Source organism: Chiloscyllium plagiosum, chromosome 48 (assembly GCF_004010195.1).
Source record: "Chiloscyllium plagiosum isolate BGI_BamShark_2017 chromosome 48, ASM401019v2, whole genome shotgun sequence".
Taxonomy (NCBI): Eukaryota; Metazoa; Chordata; class Chondrichthyes; order Orectolobiformes; family Hemiscylliidae; genus Chiloscyllium; species Chiloscyllium plagiosum.
In genome coordinates, this window is record NC_057757.1 from 413,638 (window position 1) to 434,525 (window position 20,888).

Consider the following 20,888-nt stretch of genomic DNA (forward strand, 5'->3'; position numbering starts at 1 on the left):
ACTTGATCCTGCTCTGCCCCACTTAATCTAATCAAAAAAGGTCTCAGATAAAGCTATGTCAGCTTCTTTATCTGTGCTGTTTGATCTCTCCTGCTTCAACTTGTGCCTCTGTGATCTCACAATCTGGGAAAGTTCCTGAATAGGCACTCTTCATTTCTTCAGTTGTCTGCGTCTCCACTGGCTTTTCAACTAGAGTAGGCAGCACGCCTACCGGTGAATCAGCTTTATCATTTGCAAGAACAAATTGTATTCCTGCAGCTGAGAGTTTGTCTAGTGCTCCTACCACAAAGTCTTCACTCTTCTCTGGACTCTCTAACCTCACTTTACATAATTGAGCATTCTTTTCTCACCATGAATTCCTGTTACCAGTACCTTTTCTGCCAATAGTCCCTCAGGAGTACATATCTCCTCATCCTTCAGCATCTCGGACTGAGAGGATCCTGTGTCCTTTCATATTGTAACCTGCTTACCTGCTACTCCTGGCCTATGTGAATAAACTTTACCCTTGCATGTATATTTTTTATGCAAAATGGCACTTCCTCCTTAACCAACCTCTGATCATCTTGTACACTCTGAGGCAGTTGTCTAACTTCCCGAGTGCTTTTTGTTACTCGTCCAACAAAACTCCCAGGCTTGTCTGGTTTTCCTACATCTGGCTTTCTCCTAGCCCACCAACGCTGTGATTCTGTGTGGCCCAATTTATTACAATGAAAACACTAGAGCTTTTTAACTTCTTTGACCCCCTCAAGGGTTTCTGTTTTACTCTGTGGTAAGTTATCCTTATGACCTTCACTGAGATTCACCTTTCCCTTTCCATGTGAGGATTTCTCTTTGCCCCAATTTCTATCCCTCATGAACTGAAATTGATTCTGGACGCCAAACTGGGTTTTATGGACCAGCTCATAACCATCAGCCCCTTCAGCTGCTAACCTTGCTGTTTTAACTCTCTGCTCTTCCACATGAGTCTGCACTACTTCTTGCTCAGGTTACCTTCAGCCTTTATCTCCAGCCTTTTAAGCTGACTTTTTGCTTTTTAAGTGTCAGTTTCTGAAGTTCAAAAACTCTTTTTCTCTGTTCTACTCCTCTCTCTTTTTCCCTCTCTTCTGCTTTTAATTGTAAGTCGAACTGTTTCATTTCTGCTGCCCTTTCCTTATCTCTCGCCTCTAACTCAAGCTGCTTCATTTGCAATTGAATTCTTGCCATCTCTATAGATTCTAATGATTTCTCCAGCAAGTTTAAATGCTGAGCTACTGTTGTAATTATCTCTCCTTTCCTCACAGAAACAGGCAGTTCCAACTCCAGCTTGTCTGCTAATTCCTGCAGCTAGGTCTTATTCACCTTTTGCAAAACTTCCAAAGTCACCACATCCACTTCCAGAAAACTTTTGGCAACTGAAAGAGCCATTACTATTCCAACCAAACCAACACCCGAAATAAAGATACTAGCACTTACCACTCGCTGTTTAAAATTCTGCAAAGAGCCCCCAAACTGTTTTGGACTAGGCCAGACCACTCAAAACATTCTTAGCAGGCAGCCCAGACCATAAATTTGCAATTTATTTCAATAGGTGTATAGTGAAAATTACCTGGAGTAAGTTAGCAAGGTTGACTACCGGGTTTTAAAGCAGACAAAAATTCATTCACAAAATTACACAATAAAACACGACGAACATATTAAAGAACCCCTATAGAACTCAGTCTATCCAAACTATAGACTTAATTATGCTGTTCCGAATACAAACAACAGTCCCACTAAGCAAACCCCCTTAAAACACAATTTAAGAAAAATGGAACAGGTGCTTACTGGTTGAAATTAGAAGGCCAGAAAGAGAGAGAGTCTGTTCACAGTCCACTGCTGAACTCCCATGTAGTTCTGGGCTGAACTGCTCAGATAGAGAGCTGACCACTCCCCTTTCATTATACAGATCACTTCTAAAACATGACCACTTTGGCCTGAAGTCTCATCTGTTTACATATAAGCAAAAGGCCTCTCAAAATCTTTTTCATCTCTGTACCAAACCAGTGTAATTGGAGCCTGGCCCGTTTACGACCCCTCTGAAAAAAAGCAAGGACTCAGTATCCTAGAGAAAAGGATCAGCTTTTAGAAAAAAGGGGATCAGCTTTGTGACAAAATGCACGAATGTGAAATTTTAATCAGCCGTAAAAATTTATACTGCCACAATCCTGTTGGCTCGAAATTTAGCATTCGTGCATTTGTCCTAAAGAGTGCAACATGACCAACTTTGGCAAGGTGTCGCTCTCTTCTTAGGAACAATTATCCAGAGTATCTGTGATTATAGATTAGTGGTGCTGGAAAAGCACAGCAGGTCAGGCAGCATCTGAGGCCTGCTGTGCTTTTCCAGCACCTCTAATCTAGACTCTGATCTCCAGCATCTGCAGTCCTCACTTTTGCCTGTCTGTGATTATAGATGCAGGGTTTTGTTTCCAAAGTAGAGAAAAAGGATAACTGAATGGGTGGATAGGAGTGTGCAGAGGTTTGCAATGCTGGGGACCAGAAATCTAAGTCAGTGGAGATATTTCTGAAAGTATAGAAAAGCAGTGAGATTTTACATGCTTCAAGATTGCCCTGTTCTTTTGTCTATGTACTATCCGCATGTAACCAAATCAGTACTGACCTCCCTTGCTGGCCTAATTGTCATCTTGGTCACTGATACCACCTCTATCCTCATCCCAAGCATTGGACCTTCTCAAATTCCTACCTGTTAGATCTATTTCAGTAATGACCTGACATTTGCATGATGTATACTTTCAAGCATTTAGTCAAAGTCTATTTCCTTTTCTGCCTGTTGAAGCATTTTGACATGTTTTTAATATAAAAGCAGTCACTCAGACTGATTGGTATCCTTGCTTTTTATCATGCAGACCACTGGGAATCGCCTAAAAGGACTGCAGACGGCACTGAAGAATCCCATCGAAAATGCCAGTCTGTTAATGAGTGAAATCAGCAAGCGGGCACGAAGGTTACTGACTCCGCACTGCTTCCAGTGGCCAGTTCAAACTCATCGTCAAAGACAAACCATTTCTTTAATTTTCCCATACCTTATCCTCTCCTATGAGCACGTTCTGAGGCAGTGACCCTCCATACCCTCAGTATGGATCCTCTGACAATGCAAAGCTTCCTCCGTACTGACCCTCTGACAGTGTGACGTTCCTTCAGCATTGACTCTCTGAGAGTACAGCTCTCCTTCAGTACTGACCCTCCGAGAATACTGACCCTCTGAGAGTCTGGCACTCCTTTGGCACTAACCCTGCAACAGTGCAGCACTCAATATGTATGCTGACTCTCCAATAGTGCAACAGTCTCTGAGCACTGATCCTTAGACAGTGCCATCCCACCTTAATGCTGACCCTCCGACAGTGCAACATTCCCTCAACACTGATCCTCCAACATAGCGCTCCCTCAGCACTGACCCCCCAATGGTGCAGGACTCTCTTAACACTGACCCTCTGACAGTGCAGCTGTCTCAGCGCTGACCCTCTGACATTGCACCTTTCATTCAGGATTGCACTGGGGGTGTCTGTCTGTATATGTGTTCATGTCTTTGTAGTGCTGCCTGAAGTCTCAACTTTCTGACAGAAAAGGAAGTGTTTGCCATTGTGGCATGGCTTGATCTTCTTAAGATTACATTCATTGATAAATGTAATAATTCGGGTTCTAATTGAACTCGGTGATGGGTCCAATGTCATCTTTTTCTAAAGCAAAGTGTTTCGGTCAGAATGAGATTCTCTGATAGCTTGATTGTAACTGCCCTCATCTAGTAGCTGGGAGTCATGGAGGAATCTGTATGTTGGTCCCCTAGAGCCTTGAAAGAGTCTGTTCAAACTCCATTCTGTGGTGGGTTTGCTGATTGTAGCTTGTTAGTGATCGGGAACTGCGCAAGGGCACTGTTGAATCAAGAGGATACGTTATATCTCTGCACTTGGGAACCTGCAGAAGTCCCTAGTTTCTTCTCCATGACAGTATAAATTGTTGTTCCCTTTGAAATCTGGCATTCTGTCTGTGTCCTGATGACTGCAAGGTGCAAGCGTGGACAATATGTCTCTCTTTGCACTGATCCCAAAAGCCTCATAAAAACAAATGATAAACTATATGAGGATTAAGGAACAAAGTCAAAACCAGTCAGGATACCCATTTGGGATTGCTGTCCAGTGCTCCTATAGACCTCCTTTGGCTTTAATACCTTGTCATGATTAAAGAGCTGATAATATCATTTCCAGATCTGATGTATGGTGTGGTGGTTGAATGGTCTCTGACATGGATAAGTGCTCCTGTAAAGGGTGAAGGGAAGCAAGTAAATTAATCTGCACTGCCTGTCCAGTACTCTAGCATTAGGACTGTGGGATGAAGTGTGAGCATGAGGCTCTTTCCTTCCTGATTCTGTCTCTTTGTTTTCCTCTTTGTTGCAGGAAGGTTGGGCTTAGTACAGGCATGAGCCTGAGTAACAGTGTACGTCCAGAACTGAAGCAAAGCGGAGAACTGGTGAGTACACTACTCACAGAAGCGCTATTTATACACATACTACCTGAAAGCAGTTCATTTGACACATAGGAACAGCAGAAGGCTATTGAATCTGTTGTGCCTACTCTACCGCTCATATGATCATAGTACAGGAAAGTGGTATTGAGACACTATCTTCAAATCTGTTGGTATCATTATTTTTAAGAAGCATATCAGTTTCTGCATTGAACATGCTCAATGCTTGAGTTTACATAGCTTCTGGAGTGGAGAATTACAAAAATTCATCCTTCTCTAAGTGAAGAAATTTCCCCTAATCCATTTCCTGAATGGCCTGCCCTTATTTTGAGACCATTGCCCCTGGGTCGAGACTCACCTGCCATAGGCTTCATCCAACCAACTCCCACCCTCTAAGAATTTTGTAGGTTTCAATTAAACACTACAGAAAAACAGGCCCAGTTCTGTTAATTTCCTTTCATAAAATCTTGCAAGGAGTTCCTCCAGTGAACCTCCATTACACCCCCTTTAAGGCAGATATATCCTTCCTTACATAAGGACACTAAAACTGAGTAACTCAGTTATTCACTGGATGAATCTACAGGTCTTCTGGTCTCAGGGCTTGAACCACGTGAGAGAGAACCAGAACAGACCATTATCAGGAATGGAAGAAAGAAAGAATGAATAGCACTGTTCACACCTCATTGGCCCAAGAATGACTCCCAGCCATTATAGTTGTTTTGCAAGGGCTGTCATTCCTGTAACCTAGGAAACATGCCCCCTCAGCAATGTGATAAGCATCAGATCATGTTTTTAGTGATCAGATACAGATTGGTCCCAGGACATCAGGGAGAATTCCATTATTCATTGAGGTAGTGGCCATTAACATCAATCCAAGAGGAAAGGTGCAGCCTCAGTTTAATGTCCTATCCAATTCATGGTACCTCTGTCAGTGTAGCACTCCGTCAGTGCTCTAGATTTTTGGCTCAAGTCACGAAAATGGGATTTAAGGCCACAAGATAATGACTACAAAGAAGAGGTGGCACGGTGGCACAGTGGTTAGCACTGCTGCCTCACAGCGCCAGAGACCTGGGTTCAATTCCCACCTCAGGCGACTGACTGTGTGGAGTTTGCACGTTCTCCCCGTGTCTGCGTGGGTTTCCTCCGGGTGCTCCGGTTTCCTCCCACAGTCACAAAGATGTGCAGGGCCCGGTGAATTGGCCACGCTAAATTGCCCGTAGTGTTAGGTAAGGGGTAAATGTAGGGGTATGGGTGGGTTTCGCTTCGGCGGGTCGGTGTGGACTTGTTGGGCCGAAGGGCCTGTTTCCACACTGTAATGTAATCTAATCTAAGAGCTTTCCTCCTCTAATGTACAGCGATTTTAAATTCTGAATTACACTTACTTACGAACAGATGGTTCTTTAAAACTTAAAAATGTGATTTTTCTTTTTGTAGTGGAGAGTTAGTATGCATTCTGAAGTAGCAGAATGAGTAGCAGGTTCTTATTTTAAAAAGTCATAGTCTCCTCTGAAACAAACTTGTCAGTGAAACAAATAAGTTTCCTGATGAAAACTTTGCTGAACTTCCCCTTTGCTTACCAAACACCACCTCCCCCTATGTTGATGGTAATATAGGGCAGAATTTATTGCTCTTAATTTCTGTTACTATATAATATTCAGTTTCTTCTAACCCACCTTATACTAATTAACTTTTTGTGAGTCACCTTTGGTGTAAGTTCAGTGTCACCAGTTAAAATATTTAATGTGGTTACTGGGGTTGGGGAAGGGGCAGTCCTATTCAATCCCCTTCACTCATTTGACTTTTCAAATATTATAAAAGCTGGGTATTTTAATCTGACTCAAATCACATCATCTTCAAGTCAGATTGGTAGCAAGCTTCCTTATACCACTCTCAAACAGTGAGGTTTGAATATTAAGATTATACAGGATTATTAAGGGGTGGCACGGTGGCTCAGTGGTTAGCACTGCTGCCTCACAGCACCAGGGACCGATTCCCCCCTCAGGTGACTGTGCAGTCTCCACACAGACATTCTCCCCGTGTCTGTGTGGGTTTCCTCCAGGTGCTCTGGTTTCCTCCCACAATCCAAAGATGTGCAGGTCAGGTTAATTGGCCATGCTAAATTGCCTATAGTATTAGGTGCATTAGTCAGGGGTAAATATAGGGTAAGGGAATGGGTCTGGGTGGGTTACTCTCCATAGGGTCAATGTGGACTTGTTGGGTCAAAGGGCCTGTTTCCATACTGTAAGTAATCTAATCTAATCTAATCTCTTCTTGAATCTTCCCTCCCCAGTTCTCCAATCCATTCCTACAGTATAGAACACAAAACGGTACAGCATAGGAAGAGGCCCTTCAGCACATCATGTCAGTGCAGACCATAATACCGTTCTAAACTTATTCTGTCTACCTGCAAATGATTGTTATCCCTCTATTCTCTGCCTCTTCATGTGTTTGACTAAATGCCTCTTAAATATTGCTCTTGTATCTGCTGTTACCACCTCCCCTGGCAGCATATTCCAGACACCTACCACCCTCTGTTTAAAAAAAAACCTTGCCTAGCGCATCTTATTTAAACTTTCCCCCCTCACTTTAAATCCATGCTCCCTGATACTTGACATTTTCACCCTCGGAAAAAGACTCTGACTAATCCACCCTATCCATGCCTCCCATTATTTTATATACATCTATCAGGTTGCCTCACAGCCTCCAACACTCTAGCAAAAACAATCCCAGTTTGTCCAACCTCTCCTTGTAGCCAATACACTCTGATTGAGGCAACATCCAGTAAGTCTCATTTGCACTTTCTTCCAAAGTCTCCACATCCTTTCTATAGTGTGGAGACCAGATGCACAGAGCTGCAAGCACTGATGAGAAAGTAGTTTCTTTCCAACTCATTTAGTCACTTCAAATTGGTCCCCCTTAATCTTCTACCCACCAAGGGAATACAAGCCTACTCTGCAATTTAGTGTCATTATTTAATCCTTTCAGTACTGGATCGTTCTGGTTAATTTGCTCTGCTCCCTCTACAATGACCTTAGCACCTTCCTGATGATGCAGGGTCCAGCATTTGAACCCAATAGGGTCTCCGCAGAGCTCTATATCAATAGGAATATCATTTTCCCCTGTTTGTAGTCCAGCCCCCATGTGATTAAAGACCAATAGGTCAAAACTATACTTTTTGATCAAAATTACAGTGTGCCAGGGTCCTGCTATCTGAGGAGAAATTATTTAAAAAGTGGGCTTCTATACCCCCAAAAAGATAGAAGACCACGGAATGATTTGATTAAGGATTTTGTAAGGAACTGATAGGGTCAAGAAACGTTTTCCATTGGCTGGAGTTAAGGAAATGGGACAAAACCTTAAAGTCAGGGGCCAGTTTAAAAATATTTAGCCATGTAATAGTTAGCAAGTCTGTGGACCTCCACCCCACACAGAAAGCTCAATTAATAATTTTAAATTGGAGATGGATAGATTATTGCTAGACAAAGGAGTTGAAGAATATAGAATTAATACATGTGGATGGAGTTGGTATAGATTTTGGCAAAGGTCTCATTAAATAAGTAGTATCATCTTGAGGAGTTAAGTGGCCCCCTCCACTTCCTGTGTGCTGTTCATTTACTGGTCTAATATTACAAAGTGTGCCTTTTGAATGACCATGGCTTTGTTTGTTAACAGGCAGTGAAAGCTATTGAAAAATTTGGTGGCTGTACAGAAGATTTGCTGTTGAAATATGGCAAGAGAATTGTAGGTGAGAACAGTTGTTAAATGTGAGGTTTAAAGTTGCATGGACATTGTGATAAAAAGAGAGGCTGATATTGTATTCTTCCATAAAATTTCCATTTTATTTTTGCTGATGGCTAGTACTCATCAGTACTGACCTTCTGACAATGCCGCCACTCCCTCTGCATTGACCCTCCAACAGTCTGCTGATCCTTTGTGCTATCCTGGTACAGTCAGCTTGGATTATCTGCTAATGTCTTTAATGAGGCTTGAACACCAACCTCGACTCAACAGGAAGAATGCCAGTGATTAAGCTAGGTTGATACAACCTCTCTGCAGAGCATTATTGGTGTACCTTGAGCAGTTTCTAACACTGTTGTTTTGTGTGATTTTACAGATGAACAGTTCCTGCTGAAAAGGGTAGCAGATAGTGCCATTGACTTGTATGCCATGGTAGTTGTTCTCTCCCGGTAAGTACTTTGCAGTGAAGATGCAGTTGATTCACATGTTCATGCTTTCCTTTTTGCAAGTGCTGTGCATGACATGAAATACAGACACCACTTGCAACTATTGCTGAATTCTGGGGTGGTGAGAAGTAAATTTGGTGTGAATCCTATTTTTGAAATTTGCTTCAAAAAGACTCATGATGAGCATCTCTTCATTCAGACAGGAGAAAAATCCAGGCTTCTAAGGCAACGTGGGCTTTCAAATTCATCTCCATAATTTGAGTAGGTTACAATAATGTTACATCTTTAATGTATTAAACGATCCAAGGCACTTCAAAAGTGTATTATGAAATAGAACAAGTCATCATGAGGATATTGGATCAACTGACGTAAAATTTGATCAAAGAGTTGGGTTTTAAGGAGCATCTCAAAAGGATGAAATTGAGGTGCAGAGGCAGAAAGGTGTAAGGAGCTGTTAGAAATTCCAGAACTTGGAGGCAACTGCAGGTATAGCACCAGTGGTGGAGCAATTAAGGTAGCCAGGAAAGATCTAAAGAAAGAGCTGAGAAGAGAAAGGAGGGGGCGTGAGAAGTTGCTGCCGGATAGGGTCAGAGAAAACCCTGGAGCTTTCTACAGGTATATAAGGGATAAAAGAATGACTAGAGTAAGATTAGGGCCAATCAAGGACAGGAGTGGGAAGTTGTGTGTGGAGTCAGAGGAGATGGAGAAGCGCTAAATGAATATTTTTTGTCAGTATTTACACTGGAAAAAGACAATGTTGTTGAGGAGAATACTGAGAAACAGGCTACGAGACTACATGGGAATGAGGAACACAAGGAGGAGGTGTTAGAAATTCTGGAAAGTTTGTGAAAATAGATAAATCCCCTGGGCTGGATGGGACTTATCCTAGGATTCTCTGGGAAGCCAGAGAGGAGATTACCGAGCCTTTGGGTTTGATCTTTATGTTGTCATTGTCTACAGGAACAGTACCAGAAGACTGGAGGATAGCAAATGTTGTTCCCTTTTTCAAGAAGGGCAGCAGATACAACCCTGGTAATTATAGACCAGTGAGCCTTACTTTGGTTGTGGGTAAAGTGTTGGAAAAGGTTATAAGAGATAGGATTTATAATCATCTTGAAAGGAATAAGTTGTTTAGGGATAGTCAGCATGGTTTTGTGAAGGGCCTCACAAACCTTAGAGTTGAGAAGGTGACCAAACAGGTGGATGAGGGTACATCAGTTGTGGTGTATATGGATTTCAGTAAGGTGTTTGGTAAGGTTCCCCACGGTAGGCTATTGTACAAAATACAAAGACATGGGATTGATTTAGCAGTTCAGATCAGATATTGGCCAGCTGAAACAAGACAGAGGGTGGTGGTTGATGAGAAATATTCATCCTAGAGTTCAGATACTAGTGGTGTACCGCAAGGATCTGTTTTGAGTCCACTGCTGTTCATCATTTTTATAAATGACCCGGATGAAGGTATAGCAAGGTGGGTTAGTAAATTTGCGGATGACACTAAGGTCGGTACAGTTGTGGATTGAGCCGAAGAATGTTATAGGCTACAGAGGGACATAAGTACGCTGCAGAGCTGGGCTGAGAGATGGCAAATGGAGATTAATGCAGAAAAGGGTGAGATAATTCACTTTGGAAGGAATAACAGGAATGCAGAGTACTGGGCGAATGGTAAGATTCTTGGTAGTGTGGATAAGCAGAGAAATCTTGGTGTCCATATACAAAGATCCCTCAAAGTTGCTACCCAAGTTGATGGGGTTGTTAAAAAGCATACACTGTGTTAGCTTTTATTAGTAGAGGGATTGAGTTTTGGAACCATAAGGTCATGCTGCAGCTGTACAAAACTCTGATGCAGCCAGACTTGGAATATTGCGTGCAGTTCTGGTCACCGCATTATTGGAAGGATGGGAAAGCTTTGGAAAGGGTTCAGAGGAGACTTACTAGCATGTTGCCTGGTATGGAGGGGAAGTCTTACAACTTGAGGGACTTGAGGCTGTTTTTGTTAGAGAGAAGAAGGGTGAGATGTAACTTAATTGAGACATACAAGATAATCAGAGGGTTAGATTGGGCGGACAGTGAGAGCCTTTTTCCTCAGATAGTATGGCTAGGACAAAGGGGCATAGCTTCAAATTGAGGGGTGGTAGATATAAGACAGATGTCAGAGATAGTTTCTTTACTCCGTGAGCAGTAGGGGCATGAAACACACTGCCTGCAAAGTAGTAGACTCACCAACTTTACAGGCATTTAAATGCTCATTGGATAGGCATATGGACGAGAATGGAATAGTGTAGGATAGATGGACTTCGGATCGGTTTCACAGGATGGTGCAACGTCGAGGGCTGAAGGGCCTGTACTGCGCTGTAATGTTCTATGTCTAATTAAGATCGGGAAGCTCGAGACCAGTGAGATGAGCGCACAGGATCCCAGAGAATTATTAGTCTGGAGAAAGTAACAGAGAACAGGGTCAAGCAAAGCCATGGAAGATTTTGGAAACAATGTCAAGAATGGCGAAGAAACAGCACAGTAGAACAGGACTTGGTGCAAGTCATGACATGGGCAGCTAACATTTGGATGATGTAAGTGTACAGAGAGTCAACCATAAAACATAGGAGCAGAAGACCTTTCAGCCCATTGAGTTTGCTCTGACATTCAATGAGATCATGGTTGATCTGAAACTCTCAGCTCAGCTTTTCTGTTTTTTTTATCTCATTACCCTCAATCCCCTTACTGATCAGAAATCTAAAGACTCAGCGATGGAGATCCACCTGTTTCACATTTTGTCGCATCCCTTTTTGGAAATGTTGTACATGTCTTCAATATACTTAATGACTCACCCTCAACATCCCTCTGCGGCAAAGAATTCCATTGATTCACTACGCTCTGACAAAGAAATTCCACCTCATCTCTGTTTTACATGTGTGACTCCTTAATCCAAAATTATATATTTTGGGATGTAGGTTTGCTCGCTGAGCTATTGGTTTGATATCCAGACGTTTCATTACCTGGCTAGGTAACATCATCAGTGGCGACCTCCAAGTGAAGCGAAGCTGTTGTCTCCTGCTTTCTATTTATATCTTTCTCCTGGATGGGGTTCCTGGGGTTTGCGGTGATGTCATTTCTGTTCGTTTTCTGAGGGGTTGATAGATGGCATCTAGATCTATGTGTTTGTTTATGGCGTTGTGGGTGGAGTGCCAGGCCTCTAGGAATTCTCTGGCATGTCTTTGCTTAGCCTGTCCCAGGATAGATGTGTTATCCCAGTCGAAATGGTGTTTTTTTTCAATGAGCCACCACACACTGCAGCATAGGCGAACTTCGGAAAACAGAGGGGAACCACCTATAGAACGTATTCAAGAAGAACGGATACTCAAAAAATACAGTCCGCAGATTCCTCAAGAACAAACCACGACAAGCAGACCAAACATAGCCAGAAACCCTAACCACCTTTCCATACATCAAAGAAGTTTCAGAAATGACAGCCAGACTACTAAGACCCCTCAGAATCCTAGTAGCACACAAACCCACCAACACTCTCAAACAAAAACTAACAAACTTAAAAGACCCAGTACAACCCATGAACAAAACCAACGTCATCTTCAAAGTTCCATGCAAGGACTGCCACAAACACTACGTAGGACAAACAGGAAGAAAGTTAGCCACCAGGATACACGAACACCAGCTAGCCACAAAAAGACACGACCCTCTCTCCCTCGTAGCCCTACACACGGATGAAAAAAGACCACCATTTCGACTGGGACAACACATCTATCCTGGGACAGGCTAAGCAAAGACATGCCAGAGAATTCCTAGAGGCCTGGCACTCCACCCACAATGCCATAAACACATAGATCTAGATGCCATCTATCAACCCCTCAGAAAACGAACAGAAATGACATCACCGCGAACCCCATCCAGGAGAAAGATATAAATAGATAGCAGGAGACAACAGCTTCGCTTCACTTGGAGGTCGCCACTGATGATGTTACCTAGCCAGGTCTGGATATCAAACCTACAGCTCAGCGAGCAAACCTACACCCTAAACCTCAACCTGAGCTACAAATCTTGCATTATATATTTTGGTCCTAGATTCTTCCAATACATCTGGTTCATTAATGTCCTTTAGGGAAGGAAAATGCTATCCTTCCCTGATCTAGCCTACATGTGGCTCCAGACTCTCAGCAATGTGGTGAACTAAGGTCACCTCTCATTCTTCTAAACTCTAATGAGTACAGGCCAAACCTACTCAACCTCGCCTCATAAAATATTCCCTCCATACGCAGGATCAGCCTAATGAGCCTTCTCTGGATACGTCCAGTACAGTTATGTAATTCCTTAGATAAGGGAATTAAACTGGTTTCAGTATTTCAGTTGAGGTCTGACTCATGCTTTGTATAGTTATAGGGAGACCTCTCTTAGTTTTATATTCAATTCCTTTTAAACTAAAGGCTAGTGTTCTATTTGGCGTTCCTACTATTTTCTGAACTTGGATATTAGATTAGATTTTTTTTTTTAAATGTGCATGGGCTCCCAAATCCCTCTATGCTGTAGATTTCTGCAGTCTTTCTCCATTTCTATAATATTGAGCTCCTGTATTCTTCCTGCCAAAGTGCATAATATCACATTTTCCCACATTACATGCCATGTGCCAAGTTTTTGTCGACCAACTTAACCTGTCTATATCCCTCTGCAGACACTTGGTGTCATTCTCACCACTTGCTTCCTACCTATTTTTGTGACTTTTGCAAACTTGTCAACAGTTCATTAATATACCTCATCCAGGTAATTAATATAAATCATAAATAATAGAATATGAAAGAGCAAAAAAGGGTCTGTTGCAATAGGTTTTGCCTAGAGGTAATAAAGGCAAGAATATAGAGTGCAGATGACAGGAATTAAGACAACATGAATTGTTCAATAGTATTTTCTGTATCAGAGTAGGCCAGCAGTGAATAATTATTCCAGGTGAAACAGTAAACCAAAGTCCTATTTCTTACCTCCAGTTGATGGAAAGGAATGGCAGGACAGCTCATCCCAGTGGCCTCTATCATTCAACCAACATTGTTTTACTTTTCGGAGACCTTGTTTTACATACATAGACTGCCTTTGTTTTTATTCACTTGTGGGACGTGGGTGTGACTAGTTGGGCCAGCATTTGTTGCCCATCCCTAGGTGTCACTGAGAAGATGGTAGTGAACAGCTGCCTTGAAACCCTGTGTAGTCCATGTGCTATAGGTTTCCTGATGTTACAACGGTTCTTGTATTGCAAAACTATTTCATTGTTCGGAAAGTGCTTTGGGATGTTTTGAGGTGGTGAAAGGGGCTGTAGAAATGGAAGTCTTTTCTGTCTTCAGCTTCTAAACTCACTGTCTTATGTTCTGCACCAGCTGTCAGATAAAACCTGATTTGCCATGTGAAGACACCTCATTGGAAATGGACCCTTTATCTCCTTTCCAACCACCATCTCTGAGCCAGATTGTCCGCAGCACTTCCTCCCACACTTAACCAGTTTACCCTGTGGTTGACAACTTGCTGAGTGGAAATTTTTTTTTAAGATAATACAGCTTTGAGCTACTTTTAAAAACCATTCTTTTTATTTCAAAGTGCTTTTTCTGCTTGAACTTTCCGTCAGTGGAAACAACATGTGAACCCACGATAATGTCCAAGACTGAGGAAAAATGTGCAGAATGGTTCCAGGATGAAGAACTTTAGTTCATGTGGAGAGACTGAAAAGCTGGATTGTTCTCCTCCATAGAGCAGAGAAGGTCAATGAAAGGTTTAATTGAGTTATTTGGATTACTGAGAGATTTTGATAGCAGTAAGGGGAAGCTATTTCCACAGTCAGTGAATGTTGAGTGGATTGGACCGAGAAGATCAAGTGAAATGGGGGCACAGCTACATACATCAGAAGAGTAGGGCAAAGATTAGCTTAATTAAGAGAATTGCCCACAGAACTTTCTGGTTAATGGGAAGGTTCAGTTAGACAGGCTACCTGGTAAATGGAGCTGTTAGTTACTACATTAGATAAACTGAGGTTCTACATTCGAACATACACATTAGGAGTAGGAGAGGGCCATTTGGCCCTTTGAGACTGTTCAATAAGAGCAAGTATAATCTGGTTGTAGCCTCATCTCTTCATTCCTGTCTAACCCTGATAACCTTTAACTCTTTTGTTAATCAAGATTCTATCTATCCTTTTCTTAACAATAACTAGAAAATAAAACAAATAGCTCTTCTATAAGTAAATTGTTAAAGTCCACAATAGGATTAAGAGCGCTTAGTCTGTGGAGAAAATGAGTTCATTCTTATTCCCAGTTTATATTCTAAAATATCCGTGGACATTGTTATATTAACACTGAGCAGAAGCCTGAAAAGTAGTGATGTGAATGCTGTAGAACCATATCCTGTTTGTCACTAGTTAGAAAATGTTTTTGCTTTTTGTCAGTGTTCAGTTGCGAGAAACATTGTTTGTGAGAATAGAATGCGCGCAAGTCTCAATCCGTGTGCCTGGCTTGAGATCAGCATATATCTGGGATGTCCTCAGAGGCCCTAACTGGAAAACCCTGCATACTGTGCGTAAGTAAGTTAGGGAGACCTTGTGTATGCAGATCTGATCAGTCACCCTCCCAAAATGGGGACAGTGAGGGGTGAATATCTGGAAACAGATTAGTGTCAACCTCTTTTCAGCATTGAGCCACCAGAATACTTATCACTAAACTGAGTTCACTTCTGATCTGGTCACTGGCCTGCAGGAAGGAGGTACTGGCTCTGGGATTGATGCAATGCAGATTCACTAGAATGACAATAGGGTTTCAGTTAGGTGGGCAGGTTTATACAGATTTGAGTGTAGAAGATCAGGGAGTGATCTCATCAAGATGCTCAGGATTATTAAAGGGTTTCAAAGGTTCAGTGGAGTATTCCTTCCAGCGAGGGTGGCTGGGTTTGCAAATGGTGAGAGTCTGGTACAAGGGGGCAAAACCTTAAAATTCAAACTAGGCCCATTCAGGGTTTATATCAAGAAACATTTCCTGTCACAAAGGTGAGTGGAAATCTAGACTTTTCTCCCCTTAAGAAAAACTGTTTAGACTGAGACAGAATTGAAAATGTCAAGGCTAAGATTGGTATATTTTTGTTGGGTAAAGGGGTTAAAGGTTGCAGAACTGAGGCAGTTAGATCAAGTTGTTCCTCAGATCTAATTGTATAGTGTATCAGTTTGGAGGGGCTGAATGGCTTCCTTCTGTCTCTGTGAAAGGTCTCCCTGAAATGTTAACCCGTCTATTTACTATTCAACCGTGTTTCTGTCTTGCTTGGTCGTGCAACATCTTTGTCTAAACTATTGTCCATTTGGTCACTCACAGGGCTTCCCGTTCTCTGAGCCAAGGTCATGCGACTGCTCAACATGAGAAACTGCTCTGTGACACCTGGTGCATTGAGGTTGGTGCTATCATTTGTGTCCACAGAACTATCTTGTGCAGACGAAACCATCATCTCTGCCTTTGTCCCCTTCAAACTCAATATTCTAGTGCTCCCTCTGGCCAGCCTTCCTTCCTTCAGTCAGATCATGGCTGACGTTTATCTTAACATTTAAATTCAGCCAATAAATCTGGAATCGAAAGCTAGTCTTAGTGATGGTGACTAGTGACTAGAATATCTGTCATTGATTGTCCTAAAAACCCTCTGGTTCACTAATGTCAAGGAAGGAAATCTGTCCAAATCTATTTTGGCCTACATGTGACTCCAGACCCAGAGCAATATGGTTGACTCTTAACTATCCTCTGAAATAAATCAGAAGTCAGGTGACGAAGGACCAGCAGTCAGAAAGCTTGCAATTTCAAATAACCCTGTTGGTCTGTAACCTGGTATTGTGTGACTTCTGACTTTGTCCATGCCAGTCCAACACTGGTACTTCCACATCATCCTCTGAAATGGCTGAGCAAGCCACTCAATTCAAGGGCAATTAGGAATGGGCAACAAATTCTGGTACAGCCAATGACATACTCATATCCTGAAAAAATAAAGTACCATCAAAAATCTACCAATCTCATTTAAATTTTCTAGCTTTTTTTATTGGAGGTGGTTTCAGATTTCTACTCCCCCTTTGATTAAGAAATGCTTCCTGACATCACACCTGAATGGACCTGCCTCCAAGTTTAAATTTCTGCTCCCTTGTTCTGGACCCTTCAATACTGGAACTAATGGTTTCTGTCTATCAATCTGATCAAATCCATTAATCATTTAGATATTACATTTAGATCATCCTTTAATCTTTTAACACCAAAGCAAATACAGACCTGAATAAGTAAAGTTATCGTATTCAGTATGAAATGACTGTACATATATTACGTTAATAAACAAGGATTTGTATTTCTAGGCATACGCTCGCATTATGGACAATCTGAATGCCCTCACTTCCAGCTCTGCCAAGCAGGCCTTCAAGAACATGCGGGCTATTTCTGCAGCGGTGGTGAGCAATGGTGGCATCGTGAATCCTCATCCCTTGGGATTTTAAAAAGGGAAACCACTCTGCCTTGCCAGATCAGAATGTAAATCCACAGTCAGATCTACTCAGGATCTAACACATCAGTCTTTAAAAATTGGAAGGTTTAATTACTGACACTGATCTCCCCTCTCCGTTTCAGACTGGGAATGCCATGATTGGTGCTGTTGCAGTTTTGAGTCCTGGAAAAGTTTTTAAGTAGCAATGCCCAAATGAATTACATTTATCCTTGCACTTGTTAACCACTAGCATTATCACTAGGGCTTTATTTAATAACAGTCTGCTTTATGGCTGACAATGGCATAGTGGTAATGTAACTGGACTAGTAATCCAGAGGCCTAGACTAATGCCCTGGGGACTTGGGTTCACATCCCACCAAAGCAGCTGGAGAATTTAAATTCAGTCAGTAGTTCTGGAGTTGAATGTCGATCACAGTCGTGGTGACCGTGACAACTATCATCAATGGTTGTAAAACCCCATCTGTGTCATTTAGAGAGGATATCCGCTGATCTTACCCAGTCTGACCTACATGTGACGCCATACCCAGAGAAATATGGTTTGCTCTTAACTACCATAAGATCAGGGATATACAACTATTGTTTGAGTCAGCAACCTTGATAGCCCATGAGAAAATGAAGGAAAAAGTATTACTGGGTACAGTCTGATAGAGGTCTGGTTACATTACCCTGCGATGTTTGAGGAGGGACAGTATATAAGGAGCTTTATTCCGTAGCTAACACTGTCCCTATACTAGGAGTGTTTGATGGGAATGTTTTACAGTGCCTGACATTCATTAATGTTCTTTACAACTATTAGACAGAGAGGAGGTATAAGGTTCTGCCAGAAGCTGCAGCAGGTTCATCATCAGTATGTTGACATTGCTGCTATTATTTGAAACTTTACCTGCAGCTTGATTCTGCTAAATATGTGGGCACTTTCTTTAAAAAATCATTCAGTCGAAGGAAGCAAGTCCAACATTCATTGTCCATCCTCAGTTGCCATAATTGGCAGTGCCATTTCAATGCAAAGTCCCGATAGTGTCTTCTATCTTTGCTGAAAATTTAGTGATTAGAGTCATTATATATTTCTCACATGAACAATGCAGGTTTAATATCTGCCAGTTTAAATCAGAAAAATAAAGACAATTGAATTGGAAGCTGAATTTACAACAAATCAACAGCTTGAACTGCAGAAATCTCTTTGCTGAAATACTTCCTGTTCTGCAAGTCTGAGTGTGCTGAGTGTGATTGGAGAGAAATAACTGGTGCCAGTGCACAGCAAGGCCTCCCTGAAAGAGCCTAATTGTTCTGTATTTTTATTGGTGTTTTAAATAGTTCTTTGCATTGCCCTGTGAACTGTAACCCACCAGCCAAAAGCAAAAAATGGTGACTCCAGGCTTCATGGGCCAGAAGCAGCCTCGCAGCCCTCTGCCCCTGAGAGATGCTGGTCATGTTCCAATCAGCAATGTTGTGTATTTGCTGGAACTTGCTAACAGTATTCATTCAAAATCCCTGATTGAAAAGGATTGGATCACCATTGCTGAAAGAAACTTAAATCGAGCACATCCTGCTCATGTAACTCTCACAAAGACTAAAACCAAACCCACCCCCAGATTCCCAATTGCTGCATTAACTTTAAGCCATACAGTTATAAACCAGGCAGAATGTGTTTATTATTAGGGTGCCTATGATTGTGATTTAGAGAGAGGAGTTTGGCCAGTACGTAAATTCATATGAACCTTTGTACAGAGATGTTGACAGGAATGAAGCAGGCAACAATTGCCCATCCTGTCCCCTGTTCATCAGAATAAGCTGCAGGTCATTGCCTGTTTGCCCAGGGAACCACTGGCCATATTCATCCCAGAATTCAGATTTCCAACTGTGCGCACATAAATGCAAAAGAGTCTTATCATAAGATAATCAGGCAAAGAAACGCAGGACTAATCTGTCATTCTGGGAGCTGTTTGTAGTTTTAAAAGAATAAACAATTTATTATCCAATGCATTTTTGAGTCTGCTTTAACATGCTGTAAGTTCTATTGCCTCAATTTATCTTTTTATGGTTCTCTGATCAAAGAAGTTGCTTTCAGATTAGGGTTAAGCCTCTCCAAACACCATTCTCCATACATACCTCCCTGGCTGTGACATATTGCAACCCCTCAACCTGGCACCTCAATGGTAGACTCTGCTCAGGTTGTGCACTTAAGACTATGTCTATCACTGGACCACTTCATAAGGACAAGGGGGAGACCATTCAGTCCATCAAGTTTGTTTTGTCATTCAATGAGATCATGGTTGATTTGTCTCCTAATCTGTCTCTCAAGTCTAGCAAAAATCAAAATCACACAACACCAGCTTTTAACTTTGTACACCCTAGTCCAACATCGGCACCTCCAAATTGTAGCAAAAATCAGTCCATCTCAAATTAAAATTATTAATTGAGCAAGCACCTACTGATCATGAGGGAAATAGCTCTACACTTCTACCAACTTTTGAACAAAGTTTCAATGTGTTTCCTAACATGTCTCCAGAATTGTCAGTCTCTGATTTTTAGATACTCCCACCTATCCTCTCTCACCAACAGAAACAATTCCCTCTTTCTAACCGATCTTGAATTTTTCCAAGATATTAAATTGCCTTGCAACCTTCTGCATTCCAGGGAATAAAAGAGTTTGTGTAATCTTTCTTCATAATTTAATCACTGGACAAAGGAGGGGATTTTCTTGTCTGAGAGGAAAGATTAAGGAGTTATGAAACTTTAAAGAGCTAAAATAGGCATAGTGGGCCAAATGGCCTTCTGTATGCTGTATGATTCTGTGTCACGGAATGATAGGTTGCATTCATAGCAGAAACATAGAATTTGTATAGCAGTCACTGGTGTCAAGCATCAAACTGGTGTTCAGAGTTCCCTGGTGGCAATGGGCCTCTCTCTTCCTTGCTGTATAGTGAGGCCATTTCCAAGTTTAGAACTACATTTTCCCATCACTGTGAAATCACTTGTCCTACTTGCTGTTGTCACAGTGTGGCCTCAACACATTCACTGAACAATAGAACTACACCACTGTTCATCGTTCATAATATCGATTCAGTACTTTCTATAGTGTGCATGTGTAGGAAAGAGTGCAATTGGGCAAATTAAGAATTGCAGAAGCCTCATGACTGCACACGTTCAGTGATAATGTACCTTCTATTTCTTTGTAGTAAATATTATTCTGGATGCTTTTGATTTTTATTCAAATAAAGTTGCTTTCTCTGCAAGTCATGTTCAAAATGCATTCCACTCGGCAACACAACTTTTGTTTTAAAAATTAATTTTTCTAGCCCTGGCTGCCACACTGTTTGAATTCATGATGTGGCAAATAATCATGGCAAAATTTCAATATTCCTTTGATTTTTATTCTTTCTGACCATAGTCTGGTGCTGTTGTAAAATGGTATTCAGAATTTAATGTGTTTGGATCATTTCATAGTTTATACTTTTAGAGACATTCCTTTCATGGTGTCAATTGGTACACTTCCCAACAATTTGCCTGTAAGCTTGTCTACTGTCACTTGTTGCGGATACTGGATGTTCTTTCTACACAGTGACACCAAGGAGAAGAATCCGGATCAGAAGAAGCAACTGTGGCAGTCTGCACACTTATGGCAAAACTCAAAGCAACAGATACCAAAACTTCACAGTTCTTCAATTGCTGAGACATATATCTTTAAGAAATTGAAAGACTGTA

General features: G+C 41.7%; 1 protein-coding gene across 2 annotated transcripts in view; it reads left to right on the top strand.

Annotated features, from left to right (window-relative positions):
* The window catches only part of acadvl (acyl-CoA dehydrogenase very long chain), a 69,794-nt gene extending 50,628 nt beyond the window's left edge, over positions 1-19,166 (top strand). Inside the window, exons 15-21 of one of the 2 annotated variants that reach the window (XM_043683348.1) lie at positions 2,883-2,980; positions 4,428-4,500; positions 8,167-8,239; positions 8,609-8,681; positions 16,025-16,100; positions 17,038-17,209; positions 17,306-19,166. In XM_043683348.1, the coding sequence (XP_043539283.1) occupies positions 2,883-2,980; positions 4,428-4,500; positions 8,167-8,239; positions 8,609-8,681; positions 16,025-16,100; positions 17,038-17,175 (531 nt within the window). In that variant the 3' untranslated portion in view covers positions 17,176-17,209; positions 17,306-19,166. Of the gene's footprint in view, positions 1-2,882; positions 2,981-4,427; positions 4,501-8,166; positions 8,240-8,608; positions 8,682-16,024; positions 16,101-17,037 lie in introns of both variants that reach the window. The other variant, XM_043683347.1, reaches the window with a different exon arrangement.
* Positions 19,167-20,888: the final 1,722 nt, after the last annotated feature.